The sequence below is a fragment of the Leucopleurus acutus genome (genome assembly GCF_964270905.1).
Source record: "Leucopleurus acutus genome assembly, chromosome: 10".
NCBI lineage: Eukaryota > Metazoa > Chordata > Mammalia > Artiodactyla > Delphinidae > Leucopleurus > Leucopleurus acutus.
In genome coordinates, this window is record NC_139153.1 from 68,721,384 (window position 1) to 68,743,174 (window position 21,791).

Below are 21,791 nucleotides of genomic sequence, written 5' to 3' on the forward strand. Positions count from 1 at the left end.
GAATTTTTAAGCTTGGAAAACCATTCTTATGTTATAACTCCTTTATTTATTGAGTAGAGCTGTATTAGAATTATAATTAGCTGTATAGTTGAAAAACCTTGTAATTTAAAGTGTAAATATTTAAGCTTTCAAGTTAGATTCAATAACAAGAAACCAAAATACTAGAATAGTTGATTTCTTCTTTGTTTGAAGCATGAAATATTCCGGCAGGCTTTCAGGCTAATAGAACAGTTTCCAGAGATTGGATAAAACTGTTAGTTTATCACTAATATACCAATCTTCTAGATTACCACAGTTGTTTTCTGTGAACTTTGTCATTCAGGGACAGATCATCATCTTCTGAATTTTCTAAATTGCCTTCAGGCTTCTATCTACTATATAACATTTCTTGCTACCTAGCTGTTACTTACAGAACTTACTCCCTTTAACTTGTAGGATAAGAGGGAGTTGAGGGTAGGTAAAATTCGTATTAGGTCAGTAGTAGCTATTCTTCTTGAGTGGGAAGGATAAAAGAAAGCTTAACAATTGATGAGGATTTAAAATTACCATTGATTTTAATGTAAATGACAGCATAGTCTGATAGCATGAATAATTTAATATAACTAGGTAGAACTGATAAAGTTTTTAAACTTACAGTTTGTTCATCAAAAATATGCTTTCTAAAAATTGTTTTCCATGAATAAATTGGAATTTGTGCTGTGAACCTTGGTAGCTGCTATTACCAAACCAGTAGTCCCTTTGTGAGGTATAAGATTTTTGTTCTGTGGTTAGTCCCAAAGGGCTATACGAGGAAATTCTGAAATAAAGGGCCAGATTAACTTAAAAATAAAACAAAACAAAACCAAAAACAAACTACTTGGTCTACTTGGAAGGGAATAAACAACTATGGGCTACAGTTTTTGCTTTTCTGCAATGCTAAATTTCAGCTCAGAGGAAATTCTTCATCAGAGCAATAAACCTTTGAAAATTGCTTTATAATGGAAACGCTGACAGACCATTAACTTTAGTGGTGCAGATGCACTGCTCTGACATACATAAGGTTGTCCCAAGTTGCTAAGTACAGTAAACCATGTTGGGCACTGTACATCCCGTGGAAGCCTGTATGGGTGTATACAGTTTGTCGTGTTATGCTACCTAATAATGGAGAAGCTCAAACATATCACCTTTGACATGCAGGAGAAGTATCATTTTAGAAGGAAAGAGTGGTTTAGGCTCTGCTGATGCTGATAACTCATTTTATATTTGCCACACTGGAAAAGGCCCAGGGTAAATTTAACATGATGCATTTAATCACCATTCCAATTACAGTGCCACTGAAGCACACCAGTGTTTTCTTACTACCAATTCATTGGAACTTCTGGGTCATAAAGTATCATTATTAGGCATATTGGAAAGTCTCAGCCCAATGGAAATGTGGGTTCTGGGATTTTTCCAATTGCTTTGAAACAGTAACGGAGGCTGCTTGGATGTACATTTTCCCCACGTAAAATGAAAATTGGAATTTAAAGGGATTGATATGACAAAGTGAGAATCCTATAATGCCCCAGGGAAGGATGAAGCAGAAAGTTCACATCTAAGAGTAAAATAAGGAAAATGATGAAGACAGTTGGGTACTTCCATAGCAGCCTGCTTAACGACTGATATCCCTGCTAATAAGAAGTGTTGTGAGAATTTGTCTTGTTTTTGGCGATATTCACAGCACCTAGCACAGTACTTGGCACATAATGTGGGTGTCAGTAAATATTTATTGGATTTATTTGTATCTGTTTATTTGAAAGCTGTTTGGAGCTAGATTGTCAGGCACCTTGCTAAATGTTGTGAAGGTTACTAATACAATGTGTGTGTACATTTGTGTACATATACATAATATACATACTACATAGACATGTGCAGCTCGAATTAATCCGTAAAAGATTTCTTAAAGGCATTTTAGGTACAATTTGATATGCTGAGTGAGTATCATGAATTTATGCAAAGATTCAAGTGTATTTGGGCAGAATCATGTCGTCTGAAATGTAAGTATACTATAGTAAAGAGATCTGATATCATAACTAGATTATAAATAAGTCTGGTGCCCCTGTATTCTAAAATCAGTGCTAATTGGACCAGGCTTATTTGCTCTGTTCTGTTTGATTAAAAAAGAATTTTCCCCCCCACTTGTCTGTGGCAGTTCTCAAACTTGGCCGCCCACCTGTATGGGCTTTTAAAAAAACATAAGGATTGTAAGGTATTAGCCCAGAGATTTTGGTCCACTAGGTCTGAGGCGGAGACTGGGAATATATACTGTAAAGAAATTTCCTTTCCTTGGGTGCTTACGTACAGCTAGTCTTCCCACACCGCTTCATTATGTACTTCAAAATGAGTGGTGACAATTACCTTGGACCTTTTGGGTTCTCTGGAAACAATAACCAGCACAGTAATTAATGTCTTGGTCTTATGCTGGTGGAAGAAAAGAAATGCTAGCATATGTCATATTGAAGGTCGTTTAGGATCAGTGTTGACTTTCTGTCCGTATATTTTACCAGAAAGCTATCATCAGGACAGTTTGGGGAAGGATATGATTTTCTTTTTTTCCTGTGACATATTCATAGAGTTGTAATACTAGAAGGTGCTTTAGAAATCATTTAGTTTATTCTCTTTCTTTTATCTTTGAGTTAACCTTAAAAATGGTAGGGTTTGAATCCCAGCTTTGTCTGTTATCTCATTTTCTGAGCCTTCATTTCTTATACTTAAAATGGGGGTAATAATACTTAACCTAGCTTATAGGTTTTTAGGATTAAAGTGCACAAAAAATGCCTACTAGCATGTGTCTTGCATGTAGTAAGTGATCAACAAATGTTAGATTTTATGGCGTACCTGTTATATGACCTATGGCATACGGAAAAGCCAAAAGAAGTAGAAAAATACAGAAAAGCTAAAAGAAGTAGTTGAAATGCAAGTTAAATATGCTGTATACTCATAAACAGAGTTTTTAAAAAATGTGGTTAAAAATACATATAACACAAACTTCATCTTTTTAACCATTTCAAAGTGCACAATTTAGTGGCATTTAGTACATTCACAGCATTGAACCATCATTACTCTCTATTTCCAGGACATTTTCATCACTCCAAAAGGAAACCTGTACCCAGTACCCATTAAGCAGTCACTCCCTATTTCCCCCTCTTTCCAGCCCTTGCAACCACTAATCTGTTTTCTGTCTCTGTGGATTTGCCTATTTTATATAACTTCATATGAATGGAACCATACAGTTTGTGTCCCTTTGTGTCTACTTCTTTCACTTTGTGTGTTTTTAAGGTTCATCTGTGTTCTAGCATGTATCTGCATTTCACTTCTTTTTATGGCTGAATAATAAGTCATTGTGTGGTTATATACCATAATTTGTTTATCCATTCATCAGTTGATGGACATTTGAGTTCTGAACTTTTTGGTGATTGTGAATAATGCTGCCACAAACATACATGTGCAAGTTTTTGTTTGAACACTTGTTTGCAGTTCTTTTTGGTAAATGCCTATGAATAGAATTTCTGGTTCATGTGATAATTCTATATTTATCTTAATTGAGGAACTGCCAAACTGTTTTCCACAGTGGCTGTACCATCTTACATCCTGCCAGCAAGGCATGAGGGTGAAGGTTCCAATTTCTTCACATCCTGGCCAAAACTTTAAAAAAAATTATAGCCATCCTGTTAGGTGTGAAGTGTATCCCATGATGTATTTTTGTTAGATTTTTAAAAAAATTAGTTTTAAGTGTATACCATAATGTATACATAATGTATACAGTGCAAAATGATCATCACAAGTCTAGTTAACATCTGTCACCTTACATAGTTACCAAAAAGAATTTTTTTTTCTTGTCACGAGAACTTTTAAGATCTACTCACTTGGCAACTTTCAAATATGCAATATATTATTATTAACTATAGTTGCCATGCTGTTCATTACATCCTCATGACTTATTTATAACTGGAAGTTTGTACCTTTTGCCCCTTTCACTCATTTGTCTAACTTCTACCCTCTCACTTCTGGCAACCACCATTCTGTTCTGTCTATGAGCTCAGTTTTTGTTTTTTTAAATTCCACATGTAAGTGAGATCATATGGTATTTATCTTTTTCTCTCTGACTTAACGTCACGAGTATGCCTTAAAGGTCCATCCATGTTGCAAATGGCACGATTTCATTCTTTTTTATGGCTGAATAATATATTCCATTGTATATTCTTTTTTTATTCATTCATCCATTGATGTACACTTAAGTTGTTTCCATATCTTGGCTATTATAAATAGCTGCAGTGAACATGGGGGTGCATATATCTTTCTGAGTTAGCTTTTTTGTTTTCTTCAGATAAATACTTCAGAAATGAAATTGCTGGATCCTATGGTAGATCAATTTTTAATTTTATGAGGAACCTCCATACTGTTTTCCATAGTGGCTGCACCAATTTATATTCCCACCAACAGTGTAAAAGGGTTCCTGTTTCTCCACATTCCCACAAACACTTGTTATTTGTTGTCTCTGTGATAATAACCATTCTAACAAGTATAAGGTAGCAACTCATTGTGGTTTTGATTTACATTTCCTTGCTGATTAGCTATGTGGAGCATTTTTTCATGTACCTGTTTCCATCTGTATGTCTTCCTTGGATAAATGTCTGTTCAGATCTTTTGCCCATTTAAAAATCAGACTAAAAAAATATGAGCTGTTTATATATCCCACTTGTTTATTTTTGCTTTTGTTGCGTTTGATGTCAGACTCCAAAAAATTATTGCCAAGACCTATGTCAAGGAGCTTACCACCTATGTTTTCTTCTAGGAATTTCATGGTTTCAGAATTTCCATGCAAGTCTTTAGTGATATATCCACTTTGCCCACTTGGTTGAGAATTTTTATCATAAATGGATGCTGAATTTTGTCAAATGCTTTTTCTGCATCTACTGAGATGATCATATGATTTTTATCCTTCAGTTTTTAAATATGGTGTATCACATTGATGTGCACATGTTGAACCATCCTTGCATCCCAGAATAAACCCCACTTGATCATCATGTATGATCCTTTTAATGTATTGTTGAATTTGGTTTGCTCGTATTTTGTTGACAATTTTTGCATCTACATTCATCAGGAACATTGGCGTGTAATTTTTTTAAAAAATAAATTTATTTATTTGTTTTTATTTTTGGCTGTGTTGGGTTTTTGTTGCTGTGCGTGGGCTTTCTCTAGTTGCGGCGAGCGGAGGCTACTCTTCATTGCGTGCATGGGCTTCTCATTGCGGTGGCTTCTCTTGTTGTGGAGCATGGGCTCTAGGTGCACGGGCTTCAGTAGTTGTGGCATGCGGGCTCTAGAGCACAGGCTCAATAGTTGTGGCACATGGGCTTAGCTGCTCAGTGGCATGTGGGATCTTCCTGGGCCAGGGATCGAACCCGTGTCCCCTGCATTGGCAGGCGGATTCTTAACCACTGTGCCAACAGGGAAGCCCTGTAATTTTATTTATTGTGGTGTCCTTTTCTGCTTTTGGTATTAGGGTAATGCTGGCCTTGTAAAATGAGTTAGGAAGCGTTTCCTTTTCTTAATATTTTTTGGTAAGTGTGAGAAGGATTGGTATTCGGTAGAATTCACCAGTGAAGCTATCTAGTCCTGGACTTTTGTTTCTTGGGAGGTTTTTGATCACTGATTCAGTTTCATTCCTAGTATTTAGTGTGTTCATATTTTCTTTTTCTTCATGATTTAGTCGTGATAGGTTGTATTTTTCTAGGAATTTATCCATTTGTTCTAGGTCGTCAAATTTGTTGGCATCATTATGGTTTTGATTTGCATTTTGCTGACAACTAAATGACATTAGGCATCTTTTTGATGTGATTGTTGGTCATTTGTATGTCTTCTTTAGAGAAATGTCTCTTTAAGTCCTTTGCCCTGGGACTTCCTTGGTGGTCCAGTGGTTAAGAATCTGCCTTCCAGTGCAGGGGATGTGGGTTCAATCCTTGGTTGGGGAACTAGGATCCTACTTGCTGCGGGGCAACAAAGCCCGCACACCCCAACTACTGAACCTGCGTGCTGCAATGAAAGATCTTGCGTGCTGCAACTAAGACCCGACACAGCCAAAAAAAAAAAAATATATATATATATATATAAAGTCCTTTGCGCCACCACCCCCCCCCCCCCACGCCTTTTTCCCCCCCTGGCTGCGCTGCACGGCTGCAGGATCCTAGTTCCCCGACCAGGAACCTGGGCCCTTGGCAGTGAAAGTGCAGGGTCCCAACCACTGGACCACCAGGGAATTCCCTCCTTTGCCCATTTTTAAATTGGGTTATTTGTCTTTGTGTTGTTGAAAGCAGAGTCTTTTGATTATAAAATTAATTTATATACTATCATTTGGATAGAGACCTTATTTGGAAATATAACAATAAGGGGTTGACATTCTTTTAAAGTAACATTTTATTGCATGTTTTATTTTTATCTATTTTTTTAGATAAATGTAACTCGCTTCAATTATATAGCTTAGCCTGATGTCTTGCTCCCTGCGTCCAGTCTATACTAGCAGATAACCAAATTTATTCCTTTCCCAATTATTATTTTTACCTTGATATTTTAAAAATATTTATTTATTTATTTTGGCTGTGTCTGGTCTTAGTTGCTGTGCGAGGGCTCTTCGTTGTGGCACGTGCGCTTCTCTCTAGTTGTGTGCAGGCTCTGGAGCGCATGGGCTCGGTAGTTGTGGCGTGCAGGCTTAGTTATTCACAGTATGTGGGATCTTAGTTCCCTGACCAGGGATTGAACCTGCATTCCCTGAATTGGAAGGCGGATTCTTAACCACTGGACCACCAAGGAAGTCCCTCATTTTTTTTTTTTTTTTTGATTGAATGTTTCTTTCCTTACTTTTTTGTTAACAATTTTATTGAGGTATAATTTATCTACCATAAGATTCACCCATTGTAATTGTACAGTTTGATGATTTTTAGTAAGTTCCCAGTGTTCTACCACCATTACCACATACAATTTTAGAACATTTCCATCACCCTGAAAAGTTTCCTCAGGGCTATTGGTGGTAAATTTCTTTGCCCACTTCCAGGCAACTCATCTGTTTTCTGTTTTTGTAGATTTGCCTTTACTTAATATTCCACATAAATGGCATCATAATATATAGAACGCTAGCTTCTTTCACTGAGATGAGTATTTTCAAGGTTCATCTATGTTGTAGCATGTATCCATAGGGTGTTCCTTTTTATTACTGAATAGTAGTCCATTCTATGGATAATACCATGTTTCATTTATCTATTCATTAGTTGATGGGCATTTGGCTTGCTTTTAGTCTTTGGCTGTTATGAATAACAAACAGTCATGTACAAGTCTTTGTGTAGACATCTTCCTTCAACTTTTTTATTTTGAAAAATTTCAACCCCACAGAAAGGTTGAGATAAGTAGTATACTGAATGTCCATATACTCTTCACCTAGATTCACTGATTATTAGCACTTGCTACCCATGCTTTACCTCTTTCTATAAATATACCTTTTCAGAACCATTTGCAGATACCACGACAGTTTGCCTCTTAAATATTTGAACATGAATCTTATAAGAATGAGGACACACATTTTCATACATAACCACAGTATCATTGTCATATTAAAAAAATTAGCAAGAATTTTATATCAGCTATTTTATATACATATTAAAATTTCCCCAGTTGTTCCAAAAATGTCTTCTAGAGCTTTTTTACCCCTTTTTTCTAATCCAGGATCCAAAAGTGATTTTCTAGATTACATTCGGTTGTTGTTTTTCTTAGTCTCTTTTAATCTAGAATAGTTCCTCTTCCTCTCTGTTTTTCATGTCAGTGAGGTTTAGAAAAATACAGGCCAGTTATCCCACCTTTCAGCTTTGTCTCATTGCTGTCTTATGATTTGGTTTTTTTTTTTTTTGGTTTGTTTTTGATTTTATATATTTATTTATTTATTTTTGTTTATTTATGGCTGCATTTAATTTAAAATGTGTGTGTGTTGGGTGGTAGGCTGAAGACCTTTTCTTTGCATATCTGTCAACTGATTTGAGAGCCATACACTTTTTCTTGTGTTCACCATGCAAATAATACATCATCTGCGATAGCGTAGCATATGCCTTCTGGAACTGGCCTTCTGGGTTGGGACCGTCACTCTACTCCTTACTAGCATGTGAACTTACGCAAGTTACTTAACTTTTCTGTGCCTCAGTTTTCTCATGTGAAAAATGCTGATGATAAAAGCACTGTGTTAGTAATTGTAAAACATATACTAGTGTGAAATGGTTAACTCATTTAAAATATCTTGCTGGTGACTGGCACATGAATGCCTAAATAAATGTTTGCTAGTTAATTGACATCCAGTTTTGGTCTCATTAATGGGGTAAGAATCTAAAGACATTTATGAAGCAATTTGAGGGCACTCTTTAGATTTTTATGATTTGTTCCTTAGTCTTTAAGTTGTCTTGCTCATGCCTACTGGCAGCATTGTTTTGTTTTGTTTTTTTTTTAAATAGCAACTTGTCTTTTAATCAAGTCAAAGTATTCAACCTAGATTTCATAGAAATAATGCTTTCTTGTTGCACTTACTCGTTTAGATAGTAACTAAACTATGTGATCACAGCCACAAGTAAAATAGGTGTAATTGTAAGGCATAGACAGATTTTGGGGAAAAAATAACTGGTTCTGCAGAAACATTCAGCTCAAATGACAGGAGTGGAAATAAACCTCTATATTGGAAAACAGCTCTGCTGGCTGAGAGAGCATTTGGTACACTAACATTGGGCATGTTAGTCTGTTTTATGGAGGGTCTTAAGGGCACAGGTTAATATAGCCAGTTGAGTGGAGTCTTGTCAAGAAAACTGCTGTATTTGAAGAAGATGCTGCTGCTGCAGACTCACCATCTTAGGGCACCTACTGTAGGTTATTTCTTATGAGTCTGTTTTCTGCCAGATTACAGCCTTTCATCTTGGTTTTCTTGTGATGGTTTAGGTAGCATGTTTGTGAGGGGTGGCAAAGATGTATGGCCAGGAGGATAAACTGACCCATGATTACCAAGTTCTTCTTAGAACAATTCAGTCATGCCTCAGCACAGGTCCTCAGCATTGGGAGGGGAGCTGTGCACTCTTAAGTTGAATTCTGTCAGATGGGTCCTGAGCTTCTGATACTTCCAGCAGAGTCTTAGATGGTGGGTGGTACACAGAACATGCTCACTAAGTTTGTGAATGGCATCAAGTTGGGTGGGATAGGTGGCTCAATAGACAACTGGATTAAAATTCAGAATATCTGATATTTTAGAAAAGTTGATGAATATACATAATACGGCATTCAACAGGATTAAGACAAGATAATTTTCTTAAGGAAAGTAAATAGCTGTGGAAATTCAGTATGGATGTAGGATTGGGTTTATACCAGTGGTAGTACAAAACAGTCCCAAGGTGATAAGAAAACTAGTTAATAAATAAGAGTCATGATGTCTTTGCATTTAAAACCATTGATAACAAGTCATATAATTGGAATGGCACTTAAAGAAATCCATAGGGGCATTCCTTCACCATATTTAGTTTTTGTCACAGTGTAAGCATTAAATGAAAATCTCAGGAAAATGTTCCAGAGTGAGAAGACTGAAAAATTAGGAAATAGTCCCCATCAGAAGGTTTTAGTAGATATATAGCCTAGAAATAATGGAGAGTTTAGTAATTCTTATTAGATTATATATGATTGTATTATTGTGTGATCATAGATTCATAGAATGTCAGAGGTCACTGGTTTAAGAAACTCATTTTGTTTTAATGGATGAGAAAACACAAACCTGAGGTCACACATTCAAGACAGGCCCTTTCCTCTCAGGTCACTGTTCTTACCACTTACCCCTGTGGCAGCCTGTGTTTTTATTCTGATGACAAGATTATTAAAGCATTTACAATAGTAGGAAGGTTATAAAGTAAGACATTAGATATTAATGTTTTTGAGGTTTGGGAGGCAGTGAAACATGACACACAAAGAAGCAGTGGAACCTCTTGTGGTCATAGAACAGGGATACTTTATCTTATTGAGGCAGGGACAGAAAAGATGTACTCTTGAGTTTCCTTCTAGCTCTTTCTCTTTTTCTGCTGGGGGTTTTAACTGTTCAGGTTGATTACATGGAGAATTTTCTTTTGCAGACTTTAGGCAATCTTGTATTTTGTGGTGAATGACTAAAATAGTCAGGAAATGGAAATTTTAAACTTTGAACTTTCTTCCTTTTCACTGAGCATTGGACTGGGAATAAGGAGAGCAATTTCTCTTCTGTTGTCACCTTTCATCCATTTCTCATCTAGATTCATGGTAGGTGTGATCCCAACCCTTTCACCTGCCCCAACCCCCACTCCCCCCACCCCAAGAATATCCTGGTAGACTGATGTAATATATGAAATGTTTAGAATTTGAACAAGATGAAAGGTGCTATTGAAGTACAGAAGACATTTTTTTGATGTCAGTGACAGTAACTGCACATTAAAAATATTTTGTGTTTGTATACTGCTGGATATTACTTTCTCTTCCTCCATATTTAGTGGATACTCTTTTGGTACCTCAGTCTTAACTGAATGACATGAACTGAAATGTTACATCTTGTAGATGTCTTTTTACCTGGATGTTTTCCAGCTGTTAGAAGCACCTTATGCTTTTCTTTCTTAGCTGTACAGTACCTGTGTTAGCCTTTTTATTAACCTTGCAGCTTGAACCCTTGTAACTATCATCTCCCAGGTTTATGTCTCATTTTCTGGCAAAGAAAGATCTAATAATAATGTGTTAGGTTTACTTTTCATCTTTTATTAAAATTATCCCGTGTTTGATCTGATTTTCCTTAAATATGGATAAGTGAATGCCTCTGTTCGCAAGCCTAAATTGTCTTAATAATAAGAGTAGATAAATGCACACTTCACCAGGATGAAGCAGAAATATTTGTCACTTGGGTAGGACAGGTACATATATAATTCTTCAGTAGTTTTTATGTAATGATGGTTGCAAAGATGATGGAAAATGCAAGGCTCACTATTTTTTCTTAGAAGAAGTGGTTCTTTTGTATAATTATTAACCCATTACGGAAGTTTCGTAGCCAGTTAATTATTTTGATCACTATTCAGGTGAAAACATTCTGACTTCCATAAATGTAGTGTCTCCTAACCCTCACCTATTTGCAGCAGCACCATGGCTAGCCAGGAGAAAAATAAGGACAGGGAATACCTCACTGTTCTCTCTCTCTTAAATTTTCTGTTCTCAATTTAATTCTCAGGTATTTGTTTCTATACCAAATGGTTGGGAAATCTTCTGTGTGTTGTTTTCAGAGCAGCATAAAGAATTCCTTTTGTAATGAACCAGTAATAGTACCTAATGTGTAGAATTTTAAAAATTGTTTTTTGTACCAATAATACTTTATTGAGCTATAATTTATATACAGTAAAATTCACAATCTTATATATATAATATAGTGAATTTTGACAAATATACACACTTATGTAGTCACCACCAGATCAAGATACAGAGCATTTGCATCACTCCAGAAAGTTCACTCTTTCACTCAGAAAGTTCTAAAAAACTTCCAATAAAATGGATAGGAATAGGGCTTCCCTGGTGGCGCAGTGGTTGAGAGTCCGCCTGCCGATGCAGGGGACATGGGTTCTTGCCCTGGTCCGGGAAGATCCCACATGCCGCGGAGCGGCTGGGCCCGTGAGCCATGGCCGCTGAGCCTGTGCTCCGCAATGGGAGAGGCCACAACAGTGAGAGAGGCCCGTGTACCGCAAAAAAAAAAAAAAAAATGGATAGGAATAACTTAGGGGACAAGTTTAATAATCAGCTCGTATGCAGTTTCTTTAAGTAACTGGCCAGCAGTGAGCTTAGTCTTCTTTTTTCCCCTGCTGTTTTCTCTACTATAAAAGTGAATTCTGCTGAGCATTATTTTCCTCCAATACAGGGTTTGAATTTCCTAAAATATTACGTATATTTGAAAATGAAGAGATCCAGATATAAGGCATTTCTCCATCTTCTCAATAAGAAAAAGAAGTGTTTTGGTCAACATAAATACAGAAATTTTTAGGGGTATAGACGAAATAATTAAAATGTTAAATAGTTAATTATAATAATTGCATATATATATTAAAAAAATCTTTTAACTTTTTCATTTTGAGATAATTTAGATTTACATGCAATTGTAGAAAAAGAATAATACAGAGAGATCTCCTATATTCTTCTCTCAGTTTACCCCAGTAGTAATTGCACATGCATATTTAAGAATAGGTTATACTATCAAGTTCCATGTATTTGAATTTATTCCTAATATACATTTAAAGATATTACTTTCCCACAGTCATTTTATGAAACAGTTATTTGAATGCTACACATCTTCACAGCCATGAATGTCTTTAATATTTATTTACTGAAACCACATTTAAAGGTATTGGCCCCGTTTTTCAGTTATTTACTTCCTTACAAGTTGTTTGAGATATGGAGCATTTAAAGAATCTGTAAATGTTGCTCTCTGTAAGTTTTATCTGAAGCCACAGAATTCATTCATATAACATTAGGAGAATTGCCGTCATTTTGATGTTATTTGTGATCTTCCTAACTTTCCAAGGTTTCTTTTATTGCATTTCTTTCTAAATGATCTTCAGAGGCCTTTTTCAGGTGGCAGCTACCTCTTGTAATTGTGACATTACACTCCAGGAATAAGTACTTAATCTGTGTTTAAATCTGTATTTTACTCCCTTTTGAAACTTGTTTGGTGTAATAACTTTGACAAAGCATCCAGCGCTAGTGTTATGTGATGTTTTTCCAGACTTAAGTGTTTATGCCCAGAGATGAGAACTTCCCTGTCTATGCCCAGAGATGAGAACTTCACTGTCTTGCCCCTTTCACAGACTCTGACTGGATGGACGTCCCTGGGAGTTTGATTCCATTGGTAGGGTCTTACTCTTTTGGAATCCCAAATGCCATTCCCCTGGGCATGACTTCTCGCTTGGAGTTTTCACTTCAAGGTTTTTGGGAAGCCTTTTCTTTTTTTTCTTTCTCCCCATTTGTATTTAATATAAAATTATTGATGCCTACTTCAAAAGTAAGGATTTAATTGTAAAACAATTCCTGCTTCTTGAAGGATAATTTTAGGGAAGAAAACCTTTCCTTATGTTTGGGCATATATGGTAAGACAGCTGCAGCCACTGTATACAGTATGTGTTAGAATTGATAGGGTCATTAAGTTTCTCTTATGTGGAAAAATTATTTGCCATTTTTATTCAGTTCATTGTATTTTTTTCTCCTGCATTTCTACAAAGGATTTACGTTTTAATATTTCTTCTTCTTTTTATCAGTTTATTGATGGCCATGCCTCATCTTGTTTTAATCGTTAGGTAGTGCTGGGCTAGCCTTTTAGTAATGTGTACAGGGCCACAGATGATAATGTGACTTGTTTTACATCTGTATATCTTTTTAGTGCAGGGACTTAAAACAAAGAAAACCAGAGGTGTGTGCTATGTCCTTCCTGTCCTTGAATTTGGGTATAAAATGTTAAGACACGGTTCATTACAGTACCCTACCTGGAATCTAAATTATTACAGTGAAATTAGCTTTTAAAGTAGCATGACCCATATTGCTTACATTCTAGCAACTAATCCCCCTTAATAACAACTCCATCTTTTCCTTTGTAATATTCCCTTAAAAAGAAAACTTTGCAGATATTGTCCGAATGATTTAGAGTGATGGATAGCAATTCAGACAGGCTGGATGCACTGTTGAAAGCCTCCTTTGTCATTGCCTGCTAGGATGTCATCTGTTTGAACTGGCCTTTTTCTTGTTTGCCTGGGGTGAGCAAAGAGTGATGATTTAGTAGAGTTGTTTGCTGCTTTCTAGCTGTTGTAGGAAGTTAAGACTTTCTGGCTTAACGTGTATGAGGTGGCACGTGGATTGTTACTAGTCTTTAATCATCTAATCTTACTTCTAAGGTGACTGGAATGGTTTTTAGAGTGGAGGAGGCATTGTGGTTTGTTTTATTCCTTCTCTTCCTTTGCATGTATATGCACATCCCTGCCCAGCTCCCCTCTCCTTCCTCTGGATTATTGAAGGAGATTGAATTAGGAAATGTGACTCGTTGGTTTTTACAGATTGGTTTTCTTCATTAGGAAGGAAATCCCTGTGTAGTCTAGGTTTTTAAAAATGTTATGATCCATGCCTTACCTAGAGAAATTTAGGGTGGAATGGCTGGAATGGCTTGGCATAGTTATGTATTGGTACTTTTGTTTTTCCTTTTGACTCCTCTTTATTTTTTTTGTGCCTCAGTTTCTTCCTCACTGATATGATGACAGGGTTGTTTTCTATTTCCATATTTGTATTAAAATATTTGGGGGGGGGGACCTGGCATGTATGCATTTTTCTGAGTGGTGAGAGTTAGTAGTGTTGTATGAATGTCAAGAAAATGCTGTAAATAAAATGTTTTTAGAATTCTCAGAAATTGGGAATGTTCTTTTAATTCCTTGAGACAAACTAGCTGGAAGATTAATTTATTTTTCATTAAAAAAATTAATATCGTTCAGAATTAGAATTTTTTTTAATTTCAGAAGAAAACACATGATTAAAGCAGGATAACCATTTCTCCCATTAAACAAAGATTTGAAATTAATTATTTACTTAATGTTGGTGGGAGTGTATTGAAAAAAATACTTTCAGATGCTTTTGATGAGTGTAAATTGGTAGAACTCATCTGGGAAGTAATTTGGCAGTATTTACCAAATCATACTTTTTCATCTCAGTAATTCTCCTTTCCAGAGTCAGTTTTTTTTTTTTTTTTTTAGTTATTTATTTATGGCTGTGTGGGGTCTTCGTTTCTGTGTGAGGGCTTTCTCTAGTTGCGGCAAGTGGGAGCCACTCTTCATCGCGATGCGTGGGCCTCTCACTATCGCGGCCTCTCTTGTTGCGGAGCACAGGCTCCAGACGCGCAGGCTCAGTAGTTGTGGCTCACGGGCCTAGTTGCTCCGCGGCATGTGGGATTCTCCCAGACCAGGGCTCGAACCCGTGTCCCCTGCATTGGCAGGCAGATTCTCAACCACTGCGCCACCAGGGAAGCCCCCCAGAGTCAGTTTTAAAGAAAGTTACCAGCCAAAGATCTATGACCAAAGACTTATGTCCAGAAATGCTCATTATAGCAATATTTATAATAGAAAAAATCTGGGGAAAAGATTAAACATTCAACAGTAAGAGAGTGACTATAGTGTTAGTATGTAATGGACTATTACAGAGCAACAAGAATATTTTTGGAGAATATTTAATGATATGGGAAATATCACTAAACAAATATAAAATGAAATTTACATATTTTAATTATATATTTTTGGTGAGTTTTGTATTTTATATGTACAAAAGAAAATATGCAACGTGTATGTTATAAAGCATACATGTGAACATACCACACAACTTTACCAGTACTGTTAATATAATAAATTCTTATTACATATATCCATAAAGATAAAAAGGCATTATTTCAGAATGTTAACAATTCTTATGTTTGGAAGAAGGATTATGAGTGATCTTTGGCTTTTGCTTAAATGCTTCTGTTCTTTTTCTAAATTTTGTACAAGGGACATGTATTTTCAAAACCAGAAAATATCACTAAACATTATTTATTGAAAGAAGAAAAAAATTTAAGCTGGATTCTTTGCAACTCCATCTCATGGGAAAGAAAATTCTGAAAGTGTCTGCCACCTGTTATCTCCTGAGTGACAAATCATGACCAGGTACAGAGGGTGGCATTATCTACCATTTATAGATATTACAGTGTGACAGAGCTCCTGAGCGATGACAGGCTGACAGCGACAGGAATTGTGGATGCCGTGTCTTCTAGGAGGTGTTTGAATGACCTTTACAAAATATATATTAAAAATTTACTTAGAATTTTCATGGTTCATGCCTTCAAGAGAAGATTCATTTCTTCACTTAACAAGTATTTATCGGGTGCCTGTTAAGTACCAAATGAGGGTCCAAGAGGGTATTTGCTCTTATGATACTTATATTCTGGCGTTGAAGGATAGTCAACAAGCAAACAGGCCAGTGGTGAGGTATCAAAGAATGAGGTGTTGTGAACAGGAAGATGAGTGATTTAAATTGGGTGGTCAGGTGAAACCTACTGAGAAGGTTTGAACTAGGACCTGAGTGACAAGAAAGAGCCAGTCCTACAATGATTTAAGAGTAGAGGGAACAGCATGGGCAAGAGCTCTGCAGTGCGTTCTAGAAACAGATAAAAAGGTGAGTATAGTTGAAGTGTGGTACGTGAGAGGAGCAAAAGACAAAACATGAGAGGACTTAAGGCTTTCGTTAACAAGTTTGAATTTCATACTAAGTGCCATAGGAGGGCTTCCCTGGCGGCACATTGGTTAAGAATCTGCCTGCCAACGCAGGCGACACGGGTTTGAGCCCTTGTCCAGGAAGATCCCACATGCCGGGGAGCAACAAGCCCGTGCTCTGCAACAAGAAAAGCCACCACAATGAGAAGCCTGCACACTGCAATGAAGAGTAATCCCCGCTCGCTGCGACTAGAGAAAGCTCGACTGCAGCAATGAAGACCCAATGCAGCCAAAAAAAAAACCAAACCACTAAAATATAAATGCGACAGGAAGTTGGCATTAAGAAAGAAAATAGTATGATATAACTTAAAAAAAAAGGATTACCCTGGCTGCTATGTGGAAAATCGTTGTCAAGGGTCAAGTATGGGAGTGGGAAGACCAGTAAAACGTCATTTACAGTGACCTATGTAAGAGCATGGTGGCCAGAGTAGAAGCATTGGCAAAGGAGAGAAGTAGATAGATTTAGGTCTATTTGAAAATAGAGCCAATGGATCTTGCTCAGTACTGTGTATGAGAGACTGCAGGAAAGAGGGAAATCAAGGTTGGTGTTTTGGATTTTGACTTGAGCAACTTGGAGGAAGCTGTTTGCTATTTATAAAGGTGGACAAAATGGGTCAGCGGGTTTTGGGGGAATATTGAATGTTCTAGTTTGAAATGTGACTGAGCTGCATGTAAAGATGTCAAATAGGCAGTTAGATGTATGAGTTTGGAGCAAGGTGAAGAGGTTTGGGATGAAGGTAAACAATTGTGAGTCTTTAGTGTATAGATATAGTATTTAAAGCCATGGGACTGTGTGATATCACTAAGTTGGAAGTAGGGATAATGAGGACCCAAGTCCTGGGACCTCCAATTATAAGGCCTTGACAGTGGAGGAGGAGCCAGCAAAGGTGGCTAAGAGGGAGCTGTTATGTGGGAGGAAAATGGGGTGGAGGGTAGGGGTAGATTTGATCTGGGATCTGAGTGACAAGGCAAAAGTAGAGAGTTTCAAGAAGGATGGATCTAGTTGAATGGTGCTGAGAGAGAGGGAGTAAGATGAGATCAGGGTCATAACCCTGTGTATCAGTTTTCTGGGGCTGCAAATTACCACAAATTTGATGGCTTAAAACAACAGAAATATATACTCTTAAGTTTCTGGAGCCTAGAAGCCCCAAATCTGTCAGAACTGCCTTCCCTCCAGGGGGCTTTAGGGAAAAATCCTTTGCTTGCCTCTTTCTGCTTCCAGTGGCTGCTCCAGTATTCCTGGGTTTGTGACCACATTCCTCCAGTCTCTACCTCCATTTTCACATTGCCTTCTCTCTGTGTGTTTCCAAACTTTCTTTTCCTCTCACAAAAACACTTGTAATGCCATTTAGGGCCCACCTCAATAATACAGAGTAAGCTCAAAATCTTTAGCTTAATTCTTCTGCAAAGACCTTTTCCCCAAATAAGATAAATTCCGGGAATTGCAAATTTCAGGGATTAGGATTTGATATTTTTGGGCAGCCATTATTCAACCTACTAAACCTTGGTTTTAGAAACATGGTAGCCATTGGATATCTCAGTAAGAGCAATTTCTCTGGAACATTGGAGATGTAAGAGAATCATATCTACCTTTCATGCTTGTGGCCACATAGAGAACTCTATTTAGTCTACCCCAAGACTGTGCAGGTGGATCACACTGCGTTTTTTGGTGGTTGTATGCCTGTGGTTAGCTTCAAGATTTACATATTGAACATGAGAAAGGAGCAAAGTTCTCAGAAGCCTCTGCCATTTTTTTCACATTCAGTGTTACTGACATATGTGATCCAAGTTGGCATTACCAGTAGCTCTTACTTCTATATCCAAAATCTGGTTCTTTCAGATTTTAGACAACATCTCTGTTTTGATTAATAATATCAATATCTGTATTATTTCTTTTGTAACCTGATTGATGACTGTGTTGCTGAAAAGTTCTTACTCAGAAAGTAGAATAGATGTCATCTAGGTAATATATAGGTATAGTGGGCATTTAAAATACATCAGCCATCTGAAGAGAGATAATGGCAAGTCGAAAAAGTTGCTCTTGTATTTTGCCGTTTTTTTCTTACCAGCTTTGTGAAACACAGATGTTAAAACTGGCACACTTGGTGCCCAGCTGCCCTCAGTAATTCTCTGCAGGCTGTCCATGATTCCTGCTGGATCATGGGGAGCAGCGGAGGATAAACAAGTTATCTCTGGCTCTCTGTGGCACTGCATGGGCAAGAGATAGCGACCACATCAGGAAGAGGCCTTCCTCCCTGGGGGTAGTTCTAGCAACAAAGGAATTCCTTCATCCCCAGTTCTTCCTTAAGTTGGAACTGAAATGACTGGCAGCCTTGGGTCGCTTCCCTGTGTATATATATGTGTATTTGGAGGGTCGGGCAGTAGTTGTGCTTCCTCCAGATTAAAGACTTTACTTTTTCCAGGAGCTGCCTTGATTACCGTAGATTAAATCTTGGTTGTGGGACCATTCCCCCAAACCACCAGAGTGTGTTCATCTAAACTTCTGTATTGAGGCAGAGGCCCTAGTTTGGCATGGTGAAAACACAGGCTTTGGAATTAGACCAGGTTCATCTACTTACTAGTTCTGTAACTTTGGCAAGTTATATACCCTCTTGGAGACTCAGTTTCCTCATTGGTAAAATGGGGTCGAAGGCATGTGCTATTATGCTTACCACGTGGTAGGCTTGTAATAAATGTTAGATGCCACTGTTAATACATCTCTGTCTGTTTTTTTCATTTTTATTCATTTTGTTGATACTTAAATTTCCTTACTGCCTTTGATGTCTTTATATTAAGCAGACTTCTAAAGAAAGATCCACCTGTTAACATAGCATCTCTTTTGGGAAAGAGAACTAGTGATCCCTCCTGCCTCCTCTCCCACCCCCCCCCCCTCATTTTATCACCCTATGACAATTACTGACAGTTAGATCTTGGGTCCCAGTACATTGGAAGACAATCATAGTCATCAGGGAATACTTCCCGAGGGAGGCTTTCATTAATTGTTAAATTAACTGTGGAGGGTAGAAGACTGTTGCCATATTCCATGTGTAGGAGTGGCTCTGGGAAGACTCAGATGTTGGGAGGGGAGTTGCTGAGGAATGAAGCTGTAGATAGGTCAGTTTACTCAAGAAAGAGTATTCTAGGAGGCTTTTGTAGTTAGGGTGGCCTTTGGAGTTAGCTCAGACCTTAGGTAAGATACCTGTGCAGTTAGTTCCCCAGCTGTGTGACCATGGGCAAGCTGCTCACCTGTTAAATGAGGATGACTGTATGTCCTTGATTTTGAAGACCACTCAATTTAATAACATCTTGGAAGGAGGTGGTGGAAACATTTCCTCATTAAATTATTCATTTCCTGGTTGTAGAAATGTTTATGTGATTTTTTAAAAGGTGTATCTTAGAAACGAAGCAATCTGGTAATGCCCAGTTTCAGGAATGTTGGGAAGATTAATAAGATAATGTATGTTAAGTGCCCATCCAAGTTAGTACTCAGTGAATTGTAGTTATTATTAACAGATGAAAGGACATGAAAAATAATTTGATTGGGAACATCTGAAGAAAGAATTTTAAATGGCAAGGTCATAATATGACCAGGATTTGAAATTGGACTGGAATGAGGGGAAAGAGGACAAAAGGTCAAGTAATATTATAGAGGTAATTGAGTGTGTAAATAAGGAGCAAGTTTTACCTCTTTACAGACAAAATTTTCCCTTTTTTAGTGATGAGTCTGTGGTGTATGTTCTAATGTAAACAGAGGGAATGTGGCAATCATGTGGGATAAATTCACTCCTCTGTTATCTTCTGGGCATATTACAGTATTCCTGAACTTGCCCCATATAAGCTGCTAGTCACAAAAAATAAAGCATTGACTAACTCACAGATAACAAACAAAAAAGCATTTTATTTTTGTTGTTTTGTTTTTGTTTTGTTGTGGGGGAGGGTGGCTAGCTGGTTAGGGACTTCTCATTAGTTTATTAGTTCAGTTGCCTGGCCAGGAAATTCTTTGCCTATGTTTCAAACATCTTTATGTTTTGATTAGAGTGATAACTGAATTTTTAGCTTTTCTTTCTTTTCTTTCTTTCTTTTTGCCCCAGGTCCAGCAAGACTATGAATCTCTGTTCCAAATGCTTTGCTGGTAAGTGCAGAAAAAGGGTTTTAAATTTATTTTCTTCTTTTGGTTGTTTTTAAGGCTGTCTAAATTATTTTAAGACTGTCTACCCTTTTTTGGGTTTATGCATGGGGTTTTATTTGCTTGTGTGTGAAAGCAGTTTCTCGTCACTAAGTTGCTTCATATACTTGCTTAGGACTGTTGGAACAGTCTTCCCTGAGTGAAATGAAATCTTGTGTGTACTTGTACCAAACAAACTTTCCTCACTTTACAGTTGTTGGCATATAGTGCAATTGTAAACACTTGTGTTGTAGTAGGGTAAAATATATATGTTCATCTCTGATCTTGATTTGAATGATTAATGGTGAATGTTGCTTTTACCAATGAGAATACAAGAGAAAGAATATTTTCAGGTTGGAGTCAGGAAGAGAATAATGCTGAATTAGGCTTTCTAATCCAATCCCTCAATGAAATCACCTTGGGTAAGTCACTTAATCTCTTTGGGCATTAGATTCATCATTTGTAACATGAAGGGCTTAGGCTTGATGTTTGACAAGGGCCTTTTCCACCCCCTAAATGCTGATTGGTTGACTCCTTGAATTATGACTCCTTAATGAAGTTAAAACCTTCAGGTGTTTTTTTAAAAGAACTTCACATCTAATGATCTTACATAAAATAATTAAGTCTTACTAATTAGGATATGTTTAAGTTTCATTCTTTATTACTTTTTATTACTTTATTGTTTTGTCTAAGACAAACCTGGACACAAGTTAAAGTGGTAAGGACAGATTTTAATCAGTAATATACCGCTGCAGTAGGGAAAAGGGGACTTGTGCAGAGGGAAATGGGCATTTTAAAGGGAGAATGAAGGAGTAGGGGAGGGGCTGCTAGCTTGGCTCAGTATAATCAGGCGAGTAGAAAAATCACAAAGGATTGGTTATTGTAAATGAGACTGGCAGGGTCTGTTGGTTGACAGTTATTGAAGTTAGGAAAGTTAGGATTTTATCCTCCTACAGAGATAGAGATTGAGACCCTGTTCTTCCTGATGATTACATTTAAAGGAATGGCTTTCATGTCCTTGAGAAAGACACTCCTGAGTGATAGAGTTGTAGGAGATACACATATACATCTCAAAGGGACAGAGGAAGGGTTTACAATTTTAAACCGTTTTTAGTAAATGCTCTAAGATAGGGTAGTCAGGGGCCTATAGTCAGCTGTTTGTTGGAACAAATCTTAAATTCTTTTGGCAGCTTTGAGCTTTCTCAGACAGGCACTTTAAGAGGGACTAGGATCACCCTAGGGAAGGGGCCTTAAGCTGTCTGAAAACTGTGTTA

At 37.2% G+C, this 21,791-nt stretch overlaps 1 protein-coding gene across 2 annotated transcripts in view; it reads left to right on the forward strand.

The window, feature by feature from the left end:
- Positions 1 to 21,791, forward strand: part of ZFAND3 (zinc finger AN1-type containing 3) — a 325,453-nt gene that overhangs the window by 97,895 nt on the left and 205,767 nt on the right. For both annotated transcript variants that reach the window (XM_082847531.1, XM_082847530.1), the window contains exon 2: positions 20,444 to 20,484. In XM_082847531.1, coding sequence (XP_082703657.1) covers positions 20,457 to 20,484 — 28 coding nt within the window. In that variant the 5' untranslated portion in view covers positions 20,444 to 20,456. The remainder of the gene's footprint in view (positions 1 to 20,443; positions 20,485 to 21,791) is intronic.